Genomic DNA, 13,205 nt, shown 5'->3' on the forward strand with positions numbered 1-13,205 from the left:
TCAAATTTACTCATCCTCTCTTATATCTATCACAATTTATATCTTTCCACTATTTAAATCACTACAGTTTAAGACCTCAACCAATTTAAATCTCACACATAAGAGGGGAAGAGGAATACCAGAAGGAAATACATACAATTAGGGAGGATAAAAGTTATTCATTGGATTTATTATGTACTTGAAAAGCAAAATTGTTATTGAGTTGTATCTAACTCTTCAAGACCCCATTTGAGGTTTTCTTGGCAAAGATACTTGAGTGGTTTGCCATTTCTTTCTCCATTTCATTTTTATAGAAGAGGAAACTGAGGCAAAGAGGGTTAAATGACTTGCCCAGGACCACACAGCTAGGAAATGTCTGAGGCCAGATTTGAAGTCAAGAAGATGAGTTAGTACTTTATCCACGGCATCAGTTAGCTGCTCTACACAATAAAAATTGAGTTTTATGTATAATCCTCCACTTCTTCTGTTCTACAACATTTGTAGACATTCTCATTTTATTGGTTGCCAAGTTTAGAAAATAATTAAAGAAAAACATTGCATCACATATTAATGTAGCATATGTAACAAGGCAATTTTTTACTGCATAGGAGGTGGTGTTTTGATGTAAAAGGTCAAGTAACTAGTGAAGAGGCTGGATTTGATTCTTAGAAAGGGAGAGCCAGCTGAAGGCTTATAGTTGATGAACTTGAGAAAAGGAACCACAAACATAAATTTAGGATTTCCAGAAAAGGAAAGAGAAAACAGAAAAGGAAATTATTTTAAAGAAAAGTAATTTTCACGGAAAGATTATCACAGAGAGATAACATCAATAAAGCAAAGGGTATTTTTAAAAAGTCTACTGTGTACCAGGTACTGTGCCAAGCACTGGGGTGCACAGAATAAATAGCAAACAGTCCCTTTTCTTAGGAAATTCACATTCAGAGAAAACAACACATACAAACAGACAGATCTAAAATCATACAAAGTAAATACAAGGAAATATTTTTTAGGGGACTGGGTGAGGCACTCATAATTTGGGGCACTGCAAGAGGCCTCAGGTAGGAGATGATGGTTGAACTGATCCTTTGAAGAAATGAAGGGATTCTGGAAGTAAATACCAGTGCAATGGATAGAGCCCTGGGCTTAGAATCATGAAGACTCATTCTTCCTGAGTTCAAATCTGACCTCAGGTCCTTCCTAGCTATCTGACCTTAAGCAATTCACTTCCCTGTGTTGGATTCAGTTTCCTCATCTGTAAAATAAACTGGAGAAATTACAAACCACTCCAGTATCTTTGCCCCCCCCCCCCATTCCCAAAATGGGGTCACAAAGAGTTGGGCACAACTGAACAACCACAAAGGCATGGAAATGGAGATGGAATGTCTTATCTGAGGAACTCTAAGATAGACCAATTTGGTTGAACCATAGAGAATGTGAAGGGGAGTAATGTGTAATAAATAAGACTATAAAGGTTGGCCAGAGTCAGATTGTAAATGACTTTAAAGGACATAATTTGTATTTAATTCTAGAGGTAATAGGAAGCCACTGAGCATAAGCAATAATAGCTTTTTTTTTTTTTTAAACTGCCACACAAAGTTGGAAAAGGTCACAAACCATGTAATTGGATCCGTGAAGAACTGAACACAAAAAAGTATAGAGTCAGTGAAATCTCCCCAAAATAATAATGTAAATTATTGGCAATGACAGAGTGAAGAAACAAATAGAATTCATTTTTCTATATCTCACCTCTCCTGGCCTCTCATTCTCAACTAGCCAAAGCAGAGAGCTGGATATCCATATCCCACTTGGACTTGTCATTCTTAGTCTTTGTTGCTGCAGGATCATTACCTTCTCCCCCAACTTTGTGTTTGCAGCTGCCATGTTTCTCTTCTTATCCTCTGCCCATGGTTCAGTCCTGATCCCTCCCCTGCCTTTCATGATAACAACTGGATAATCTGACAAACTCATCACATTAATGTGCTGATGAAAGAAGACCCTTTCTCCAGAACCTCAGCCCAAGGTACTGCATCACAAAGGTTTTTTGGAAACAATGAAAAAAAATTTAGTATACTACATCCATGTGTGTACATTTAATTAAAACACATAGGCAAGGAGAAATGGGATGTATGTAAAATATCTGGCATTAATTTTGAGCATCCATAATATAATCTTTTATGGATTGTAAGAAAGTTAAATTCTAGTGTTCCTATCTCTTAAAAATTGACTACTCTTGAATTTAATTCTCAAATATCAAATTATTTTTAAAATACTGAACCCCTAGGATTTTCATTGGGGTCCATGTTCCACTCACTGCTTTTCCATTTTTCAGAGCCTATGAGACCAATACAAAATCTTAATCTAAATTTTCAAACTTAAATAGTGGACAAACACTGGAAGTTAGCTGAAAACAATTACCAGAGAATGGAATGAAAGGTAGATGTTAATTAGTTAAGGTAGACATAGAGAGGTTACACTAAGGTGAATTTAACAAGCTACCTTCTTTTTCCACCTTTTATTTATCTACCTCATTTGAGACTGTGCTATTCCTATCTCCATCTCTTTAAAAATATGCCCCCCAAATTGAGACACTAATGCATTGCTGATCGAGTTGTAAATTGATCCAACCATTCCAGAGGGTAATTTGGAATTATGTCCAAAGGGCTTTAAAAGAATGCATGCCCTTTGATCTAGGAATACCACTACTAGGTCTATATCCCAAAGAGATTTAAAAAAATGGGAAAGGACTTGTCCATAAAAAAAAAAATTAGCTACACTTTTTGTAATGGCATTGGAAACTGAAGGGACATCTCTCAATTGGGGAATGGCTGAACAAGTGGTATATGATGGTTATAGAATACTATTGTGTTATGAGAAATGATGAACAGGATGATTCCAGAAAGCACCTACGTGAACTGATGTGGAGTGAAATAAGCAGAAGCAAGAAAACACGTTATACAGTAATAACGATATTGTGAACCCATCAAATGTGATAGACTTTGCTACTAACAGCAATACAAAGATCCAGAACAATTCTGAGGGACTTATGATAAAGAATGCTATCCACCTCCATAGAAAGAACTGTTGAAGTAGGAATGCAGATGGAAGCATATGATTTATCATTTGTTTATTTGGGTATGTGTCTTGGGGTTTTGATTTTGTAAGATTATTCACTTACAAAAATGAATAATATGGAAATGTTTTGCATAATACATATACAACTCAGACTGAATTGCTTGCCAGTTCCAGGAGTGGGGAGGAAAGAAGAGAGGAAGAGAATTTGGATCATATTAACTTTGGAAAACTTACATGGAAAATTTTATTTTTAAAAAAAATGTCCAAAGTGCCCCAAGCAAAATAAAAATGAAAGGTTCTGGCTAGATAACATATAAGATTGGGGAACTGGTGGCCAGCTTCATAGGATCACAAATTTAGAGCTGAAATTTAGAGCTCATTTACTGCAATTCACTCCTTTTTTGGATGAACAAACTGAGGACCAGGGAAGTCAACATGATGTCCCCAAGATCACATAGTGATGCCCTTTGTAACACAGGGTTTGTAACAAAAGGAAACTCAGATGCTTGGACACTAAATCCCAGACTCTTTCGCATAGTCTTTGGGATACTCAGGAATACTTCTTTCATTATGAACATAAACCTTAGTATGTTCTTCTTCTAAACACAGGTGATACCCATCACATTTTCAAGCTTTCATATTTTTTTATTCACATTGGAAATATACCTCATGAAAACTGAGGAGAAATGCTTCCCTTCCCCAACCATATAGCCAGTGCCATCTTTCCTTCAGATAAGATTAAAGAAATGCTTGATCTCAATGAACTTCAATAAAATGGAAGTCATCACACACCAGTAATTACAATTGTAGTGACATTGAAATGAAAATTCAGCATTCCCTTTAATGCTGGTGACCTACTCCTATTGATTAACTCAAATTTATTTTGTTAACATCTAATTTATATGTAGGTATTTTCATGTTGTCCTCTCCAATAGAGTGTGAGCTCCCTGAAAATAGAAACTGTCTTTGTATCCCCGGCACTTAGTATACAGTAGATACTTAATAAATGCTTGACTGACCAATTTACATACATAATACATTTACCCATATTTCTGTTTTCCCATTGTTTTTCTTGCATCTTTCCGCCAACGAGTAGAGTTCTATGGTTGTTTCAGATATCAGATCGATGTTTTTCCCCTTCACTATGATTTGCATCACTCTCCCCTTATTGATGTGAGCATCAAAAGTGCTGTCCCAGGGTGGATACATGGTAGGCTTCTTCTGGACAAAAATTTGCCCATTTTCTATGAAAAGAGAGTGATTATTTTAATTAAAATTTTTAGAATTTTATCGTTATTCCAAATGTTTACAAATCCAAACAAAACAGCATTTCCATATACAAAGAAAAGAAGATATTATACAAATGAAATAACAGATCTTCTATATGTTTAGTTTATTTTTCTCGATAGCTACATAATCCACTAGTGTCTCAACTCTTCCCCAAACTCCTCACATCATACTCTATGACATACTGTCATAGAGGTCAACATGTTCATGTAAATTAAGTCTTTCATGTTTTATCTTTCTGTTCACTTTCTGGAGGTAAAATTCTCAGTTTCTCCTTCTAGTATTCATTCTGTAGCTATATATAATGTACTCATGGTTCTCATTTCACAGTTTGTTATCTTGATAGTTCTTTCTAGGTTTTAAAAAAATCAGTTTTTTCATCGTTTCCTATGGTGAGTTATTCCATCATAATCATATACCACAATTTGTTTAGCCATTCCCCAATTGATGGGCATCCCCCTTACATTTCTGATTCTTTGCCACCACAAAAAGAACTATAAATATCCTGGAACATATGGGTTCTTTTCCTCTTTCCCTAATCTCCTTGGGAAATAGACCCAGTAATGGGTCTAAGGGTGTCCATTGTTTTATAACTCTCTTGGTGTAAGTCCAAATTGCTAGACAGACATCATATGTTATTCTCTTAAACCAGATCAGTATGACAATTACTTAAACAAAGATTAAGAGTTGATACAATTAAAATTATCTTGAGGGACTGATTTTGGGGTAAGAAAATAAGCTTATTGATTATATCAGGTTTATTGGTTAGGCCAACGTCAGTACTGAAAGTGATATAGGTCTCTATGGTTGTTTCTCATGAGCAGGGATGACCTGAGCTGGGCCAGGTAGCCCAGTGAATAAAATTTTGGAAGCTCATTATTTAGTCCCTTCTTTGGCCATCCCAAGTCATCTTTAATTGGCGATAGATAACTAAGAGGTGTTCCATCACTGTATCCACCCCTCTTCATGTGTACATCGTGGGAAACAGGTACAAAGGAAAAGAACCTTCTCCCCTTCAATCATTAAACAAATTGCGTTAAAAAGAAAGACATTCCTTGGGTTTGTGAAAGACACAGAAGCAGCATTCTGGATGGTATCTCTGACCCAGATCCCAGACATAGGAATATATAATAATTCTCCTTAACACATAGGAATTAATATGGTATATGAAAAATAAATTCCCAATAGAATGTCTGAATCACACTAAACAAAATTTGGAAGATATAATTCCTACATTTGGGAAAACATCTAATCAGGGAGACAAAATTAAGTCATAGAGCAGCATGTATTCAGGTACTAGATCTTCTGTGAAGCAATTCATTTGAATAATTAATTTGGATAATCTGGTCATAAAAATCGAAATATACTTTTCTTCCTATATTATATGGGCTGATCTCCTTTCCTGGGTGCAGAATTATCATTAAATAGCTTCTTTGGTATAAAAACCTAGTCTGTGGGAAATAATTCCCCAGGGGCTAACCTTGAACTAATGTTATAGCTACTGGAAAAGTGATTCCCATTCTACCAATTACTCAATTTGTGGCTGAGAATATTTTACTGAAGCTCTTTTGGTTTCGATTTCCTGATGTATAATAGGGAGGGAGACTGTGTGGCTGTGTCAGCCCACTGATACCTGAAGAATGACTAATTGAAAAAGATTATGCATCCATTTGAAAGACACATCATACTTTTAAGCCCATAATAAGCACTCTTTTATTGTGGCTTTTAAAAAGTCTTATATGATGAGTAAATTGTAAACTATTCCACAATTTGTATTGACTACACCTTCTCAGGGTAACATTATGTAAATTTCAGAAGTATAATTTCCTTGGAGAAGGACATTTTTTTGACCCAAATGCCAACCAGCCTTTGTTACCACCACATTTCAGTGATGATTAGAGAAGAGAGTGAAATTAGGAGAGAGAGAGCTATGGGAATACTTTTAAGATGAAGGTTCAACTCTAGGGAAAATTTCATTCAGCAAATCTAGCCCTGGGTGATATATTCTATTATTAAACATTATTCTACAATATGATTGATTGGCTTATCCATTTTTTGAGTAATTCATTCCAAAAAAATTTGAGTTCAAAATTCCTGGAAAACAAATTGCTCACAATGTTGCACTGTTTGTAAATATCTTCCATCTACCTTGGATATTCTCTAGTGCTTCCTCCTCATCCTTCATGGAAAAAGAAAATTGAATCAGTATGTAAGTGTTGATTCTGAGTCAACATATCAAAATTTCCAGGATTTCTGATTTTCTCATGTATATAATCCTGTGAATGATATAGTTTTCCACTAGGGCAAAATGCAACCCTTCTAAATCTTGATAGGCATTCTCCATGAATTTGTCACCATGTCTCCATGAATTTGATCAGCCCATATAATATAGGAAGAAAAGTATATTTCGATTTTTATGACCAGATTATCCAAATTAATTATTCAAATGAATTAATTGCTTCGCAGAAGATCTAGTACCTGAATACATGCTGCTCTATGACTTAATTTTGTCTCCCTGATTAGATGTTTTCCCAAATGTAGGAATTATATCTTCCAAATTTTGTTTAGTGTGATTCAGACATTCTATTGGGAATTTATTTTTCATATACCATATTAATTCCTAAGTGTTAAGGAGAATGGTGAATCTTCTGATGATGAATTTCCCTGAACTTACCTAAGCTGGTCCTTCTAAAAAAGACATAGTATCTGTCAGCTAGGTGTTGTAGAGTGAGGAGATAACCTGGAGTCAGGAAGACTTAAGTTCATATCCAGCCTCAGACACTTACTAGCAGTGACCCTGGGCAAGTCACTTAATTTCTGTCTCAGTTTCTCCAACTGAAAAATGGAGGTGACAGCAATACTTTTTCACAAGGTAGTCATAAAGTTCAAATGAGGTATTAATTGCAACGCACTTTTCAGGGTGCCTGGAATGTCATAGGAACTTACTTAATGCTTCTCTTTTCCTTTTTCCTAAATTCAAAGCCTTTTCAGCTTATCCTACCAGGAAGTCCTAGCCTTCCTGAATTTGTGTTCTGCTTTTGCTGTTGTTTGGTTGTTTCAGTCTCTTCAGACTCTGTGATCCCATTTGGGGTTTTCTTGATTAAAATACTAAAGTGGTTTCCCATTTCCTCCTCCAGTTCATTTTAAAGATAAGGAAACTGAGGTAGATAGGATTAATTGATTTGCCCAGGATCACCCAGCTGGTAAGTATCTGAGACCAGATTTGAATTCAGTTCTTCCAGACTCCAAGCCTCTCCACTGCAGACTCTCTCCACTGCATCACCCACATTGCTGCCTGTGCTCTGCTAAGTATAATCTTTATGAATCTAGGGTTTTATATCAAAATGAGACATTGGAATAGACTTAGAGAATATTTCTCACTTAAAGCAAACAAAAATGACAGATTAAATAATTCGCAGGAGCTGGTAAAACCAAACATAAAGATTCTCCTTGAGGGAACAGGTCCATGGTCTAAAAAGGAACTACTTCAATATAAATTTCTGGAGGATAGGAACCAAGTATTCCTGTATAGCAATTTAATTCTATAAGCATTTACTAAATTCCTTTCATGTGCTAGATATTGAGAATGTGAGCAACTAGGTGACACAGTGGATGGATGAAGCACTGGCCCTCAAGTGAGGAAAACTCTTCTTCTTGGGTTCAAATCCAGCCTCAGACACTTACTAGCAATGTGGCCCTGGGCAAGTCATTTAACCCTCTGCCTCAGTTTCCTCATCTGTAAAATGAGCTGGAGAAAGAAATGGCAAACCACTGCATTATCTTTGCCAAGAAAACCCCAAATGGAGTCACGAAGAGCCAGACACAACTAACCAACAATAATAACTGAGAATACAGAGACAAATTTATACAATTCCTGCCCTTAAGAAACTTATATTCTCCTTGGGGAAAACAATGTGTATTTTCATAGAAAATCTAAAACGGAATATAAACAAAGTAATTTCTGTGGGGAAAACAGAGCTACTAGAAATTGAGAAGATGAAGCTAGACCATCTATGGCATGTGTGCTCAAGGAAGCCAGGGGAATCAGGAAGAAAAGAAGTTAGTTTCTAGACATTGGGGACAGAGTAAACCAAGTCATGGGAGATGGAATGTCATAGACTGGTAACACAGACTGGCCAAGAAGAGACAACAACAAAAACTCAAAAGAAAGCCTGGTGTCTTATAGAGAAGGGTTTTAAAAGCTCAACAGAGGAGCCTGGAGCCTTTTACTTTTACTTCATTCAAGAAGTAACTGTGTGATGAGTAAGATCATAGATCTGGAGCTCTAAGGGGACTGAGGGGCCATCAAGTCAAACTCCCTCATTTTATGGATGAGGAAATTGAGATCTGGGGAGAGTAAGGGACTTGCCACAGCCACACAGCCAATAAGCGTCTGAGATGGGATGGGGTCTCCAGTTTTCCAGCCTCTGAGTCCATGCCCCATCTAGTACCCTATGATGCTTCTCCAAAGGGGGTGCTCATGAGTTTTGCTAAAAAGTGAAACTCTAATCCATGGGATATATTCTGGTCCTGTTGACACATGGAGCCATGAGATGTATAAGCTGTGATACTTTTAAGTGTACAACAGGATGGAGATTTATGAGTTGGAAAGTTGTTTCTGTGTTATTTTCGGCTGATGTTCAAGGTTACCTTCATAGGGAGGCAGGAAATAGGATTAGCCCTGTGTGACCTTGGGCAAATCATTTAACCTTAGTTTCCTTTTTCTGTAACACAACAAAGTGGTTAGATTTTGGAGATGTCCCATCGACTGGGGACTTTTAACACTCCCAAAGCAGCCTAATCAGATTTAAATGTAATTGAGAAATATTTAACAAAATAAATAAAAACATAAGAGAATACATTGCTGGGCTTCAATCTTTTCAGTTAAGTCTGACTCTTTGTGACCCCATTTGGGGTTTTCTTAGCAAAAACCCTAAAGGGTCTTACCATTCATTGTCCAGCTCATTTTACTGATGAGGAAACTGAGTTAAAGTGACTTGTCCAGAGTCACGCAACTCATAAGTGTCTGATTTGAATTCAGGATAAAACATCTGACTCTAGACCGGGTACTCTATATTCACTAAACCATCTAATTGTCCTACAAGGGAGACCTTTTCCAGCTCTGAATTTTCGCTACTTGCTAATAAAACCTTTTTGCTTTTATCCCCAGGCTATTATCACTCTTCTCAAACCACTCACCATCAAAACACCACCAACAAAACTCTTCAAAGCAGAGTTTTCTACTCATCCTTATCTAAACACCAACCTGAGGCCAACCATCACCCAAGAAAGAACAAGAGAATCCAGACATCTTTAGTGCTTTTTTTTTCTTTGGAAGCCTCCTACTCCTAGAACCTAAATAGCAGCTTGACCTCACCTCACCTCTCCCGTCCTTTCCTGGGACTCCTGTCAGGGTCTTCTCTGCCAAGGCCTGACCTATCATGGAAAATATGGCCCCATGGCCTGATGTGTCTCGAGGGCAGGGAGTATCGCTTTAATCTCTGGGAGATCTTGTACTAGGTCTTGGGAAAAAACCAAAAGAGGCCTCCAACCACTCCACAGGTTAACCTTTCAGAAAAGCAAAGTTTCCTTTTCTTTTTCTGAAGAGGTTCTTTGATCTACACCACTGATTAGGACAGGTTCAAACACACAGCCAAAAAGAAATCTCCAGGGGAGGCAAATGTCAGTGAGCCCTGCGGCTATAAAGGGAATTAGATCTAGGAGGCCCAGGAGGTCAAAAGCAGATTCAAAAAAGGCAGGCATTTTACATTTCAAAGCCTTCAGTGACATCTGAAAGGCTTTCACTTGGGAGCAGCTATGGACTTATTTCTAACCATCTCAGAGAGCTGGGCAGGAGAAGACTCAGCTGGAACCACAGGCAAGCAATGGCCAAAAATCCATTCCCTTCCTTCCCTTTGGATGGGTTGAGAGTGACTGCAGCAATGCAGGCCTCTGGCAAGCAAGCAACTTTTAATTTTGGAGCATTTACCGAAAAAAAAAAAAAAGTCTTCCTGGAATTGGCACAGAGAGGATCCAGTCCAAGACAGACTTAGTTGGAGTTTCCCAAATGGAAAGCTTAAGAGTAGGATAACATCAGTTTTCAGGCTGAAGAGTAATGAATTTGGAATTAGAGGGATGAGTTCAAATTCTGTCTCACTGTCTAGAGATTCTAGGCAAGTCTCCTCACCTCTAAGAGCCTCAGTTTCCTCATCTATAAAACAAGGGGGTCAGATTAGATGACCTCTAACTAAGGTTCTTTCCATTTTAAAATCTGTGATTCTATTGTAGAATCATGAAAGATTTATTGTAGGTGACATCTGCCGTTCTTGGCAGAGCAAGTCTCTCATTCATTTCTGCTGATGGGAGGAATAAAAGCAGTGCAACAAATAAAAGAATAAACAAAAAACGAAAGCAAAGAAGTGAACAAGTCAATGATAATAATACAATAAAACAATAAAATAAGAATAAAACAACAAAAGAAGTCTGAGAAGGACTTAGGCTTAAAGTTCATGGGCTGTAGAACCAGAAGTGCCCTTAGGAATCTTATATTCCCCTATTTATTATATATATTTTATAAATTTTATATATCTCATATATTTTATAAATGAGGAATAGGAGGTTCAGGTTATCCCTGATTTGATCCAGTTCCTTAAAGCAGCAAAGGGAAAGAGCTGAAATTCGAACCCAAATTCTTGGTCTCCAAAGTCAATTTTTTTTTCCCCTTTGGCAGATCGCTTCCCCTTTCTGACTCAGAACAATACAAGATTTCAGTTGGAATGAGGGTGGCAAAGACCTCATGGGGATGCAGGCCAGAGGATGTGATGATAAGGACAATTCAGGCTCCATATAGGGAAATGAACAAATGTTCTGTACACTGGCCTCCTCCAATTAGGATTCTTAGGAATAGAGTTTGTTTTATTCTTTGTACTTGGCTTCCCAGCACTTAGCATGGTTCTTGGCACTCAGAAGGCACTTAATGCTTGTTGACTGACTGTCCCTACAAAGAAATCTTAAGTCATAGTTACATCATGTCCGCACAAACTCAAGGCTCAGGTCACGGATGGTTATTTCTTTTAATCTTGTCAGAAATCAAACATTTGATAGATGAATACAGATTTAGGCCACACATTAAAGGGAAAGGAATTTGAACCCAGGTCCTCTGCCTCCAGAGTTAGTGGTCCTTCCATGGTACCCTCCCCTATGCCAGTATTTCCTGTAACATACTTTAAGATATAATCATACATATATACGTTGTTGTTCAGCCATTTCAATTATGTCTGCCTTTGTGATTTCTATTTGAGGTTTTCTTTTTTTAAATTAAGTTTTAAAAGTTTTCCCCAGGTTACATGTCAGTAAAATTTTCAGTAACTGTTTCCTGACATTTGTGATCCATGTAATTTTCTCTTCCCAAGACAGCAGGTGATATGATATAGATGGTACATGGATTTTATAATAAATATTCCCATTATTTTGTGAAATCCATTTGGAATTTTCTTGGTAAAACCACTGGAATATTTTGCCATCCACTTCTCTATCTCATTTTACAGATGAGGAAACTGAGGCAAACAAGGTTAACTGAGTTGCCTGGGGTCATGCTAGTCCTTGTCTGAGACTGAATTTGAACTGAGGCCAGATTTAAGTGTCTGACTCTTTGTGACAACATTTGGGGTTTTCTTGGCAAAAACACTGGAATGGTTTGCCATTTTTTCTTCTCTATGAATTAGGCAAATAGAACTTGCCCAGGGTTACAGAGCTAGTGAGTATATGAGGTCATATTTGAACTCAGGTCCAGACCCAGCATTAACCACTGAGTAATATAGCTGCTGCTTCTTTATAGATATCCCCAAAAGTTATACAATCTACTCAGACAGAATGAAAGAAATCAAACTAGTATTAACACACAGATCAGGTAATTTAGAGCTCAAATTTTTCCCTAAAAAGTAGATCCTCTTTTACTTCTCCAACAGAATTTCCACCTACCTTATTCTCTTCTTTTTTAAAAAAATAATTTAATTTTTATTTAAAAACCCTAACTTTCTGTCTTAGAATCAATGCTGTATTGGTTCCAAGACAGAAGAGTGGTAAGGGCTATGCCGTGATGGTTAAATGACATGCCCAGGGTCACACAACTAGGAAATTTCTGGGGCTAGACTTGAAACCCAGGACCTCTCATTTCTGGGTCTCTCAATCCACTGAGCCACCTTGTTGCCCTGGACCGCCCACCTCCTTTTCTTCTTGGCTTTGTCTATGTAGAGATTCTAAGGAAGAAAGATTTATAACAGAAGGAGGCAGCAAGACATGGTGAAAAGAATCTTGGATTTCTAGTCTTCACTTTGCCCCTCATCAACTGGATTATTTTTGTCACAACTTTTCATCCCTTGTGCCTTGCTTTCCATTGGACGAATTGAACTCTGACATCACTTCCAGTGTGGAAATGGACGCCTGTGCCCTAGTCCCAAGACCGCCGCCACACCGCCACCAGGGCCCCTCCCTCCTTTTGCCCTGAAAAAACAAACAAACAAACAAACAAACAACAAAACCTATTCCGGCTGCTCACCTGATTCCACAGACTCTTTGACAAGCACAGCACAGTAAGGGCTCACCACCTCTCCTTGGCACGGCTGATAGGGTCCACAGTCAAAGTGGGACAAGCCGATGCGAAGAAACGGCGACATGACGGCTCCTGGAGCAAAGACAAAAGACAAACAGGACTTCAGGGCTCTCTCACTCATTCCTACCACGCCCACCCATTGCCAGTGCCTTATCACTGACAGCCAGAGCCAAATGGGGCCGATAATCCATCTTAGCGCGCAGTGGCTTTTTATTTCCCCTTCTGCAAAGCGTATTTTGTGGGTCTAACCCAAAGC

At 37.8% G+C, this 13,205-nt stretch overlaps 1 protein-coding gene across 1 annotated transcript in view; it reads right to left on the reverse strand.

The window, feature by feature from the left end:
* PRKCQ (protein kinase C theta) overlaps nucleotides 1–13,205 on the reverse strand; it is a 199,284-nt gene that overhangs the window by 116,919 nt on the left and 69,160 nt on the right. Inside the window, exons 2-3 of the mRNA XM_001362868.4 lie at nucleotides 12,896–13,021; nucleotides 4,096–4,295 (exon numbers count right to left, since the gene is read on the reverse strand). Coding sequence (XP_001362905.2) covers nucleotides 4,096–4,295; nucleotides 12,896–13,013 — 318 coding nt within the window. The 5' untranslated portion in view covers nucleotides 13,014–13,021. The remainder of the gene's footprint in view (nucleotides 1–4,095; nucleotides 4,296–12,895; nucleotides 13,022–13,205) is intronic.

The sequence above is a fragment of the Monodelphis domestica genome, chromosome 5 (genome assembly GCF_027887165.1).
Source record: "Monodelphis domestica isolate mMonDom1 chromosome 5, mMonDom1.pri, whole genome shotgun sequence".
Classification (NCBI taxonomy): domain Eukaryota; kingdom Metazoa; phylum Chordata; class Mammalia; order Didelphimorphia; family Didelphidae; genus Monodelphis; species Monodelphis domestica.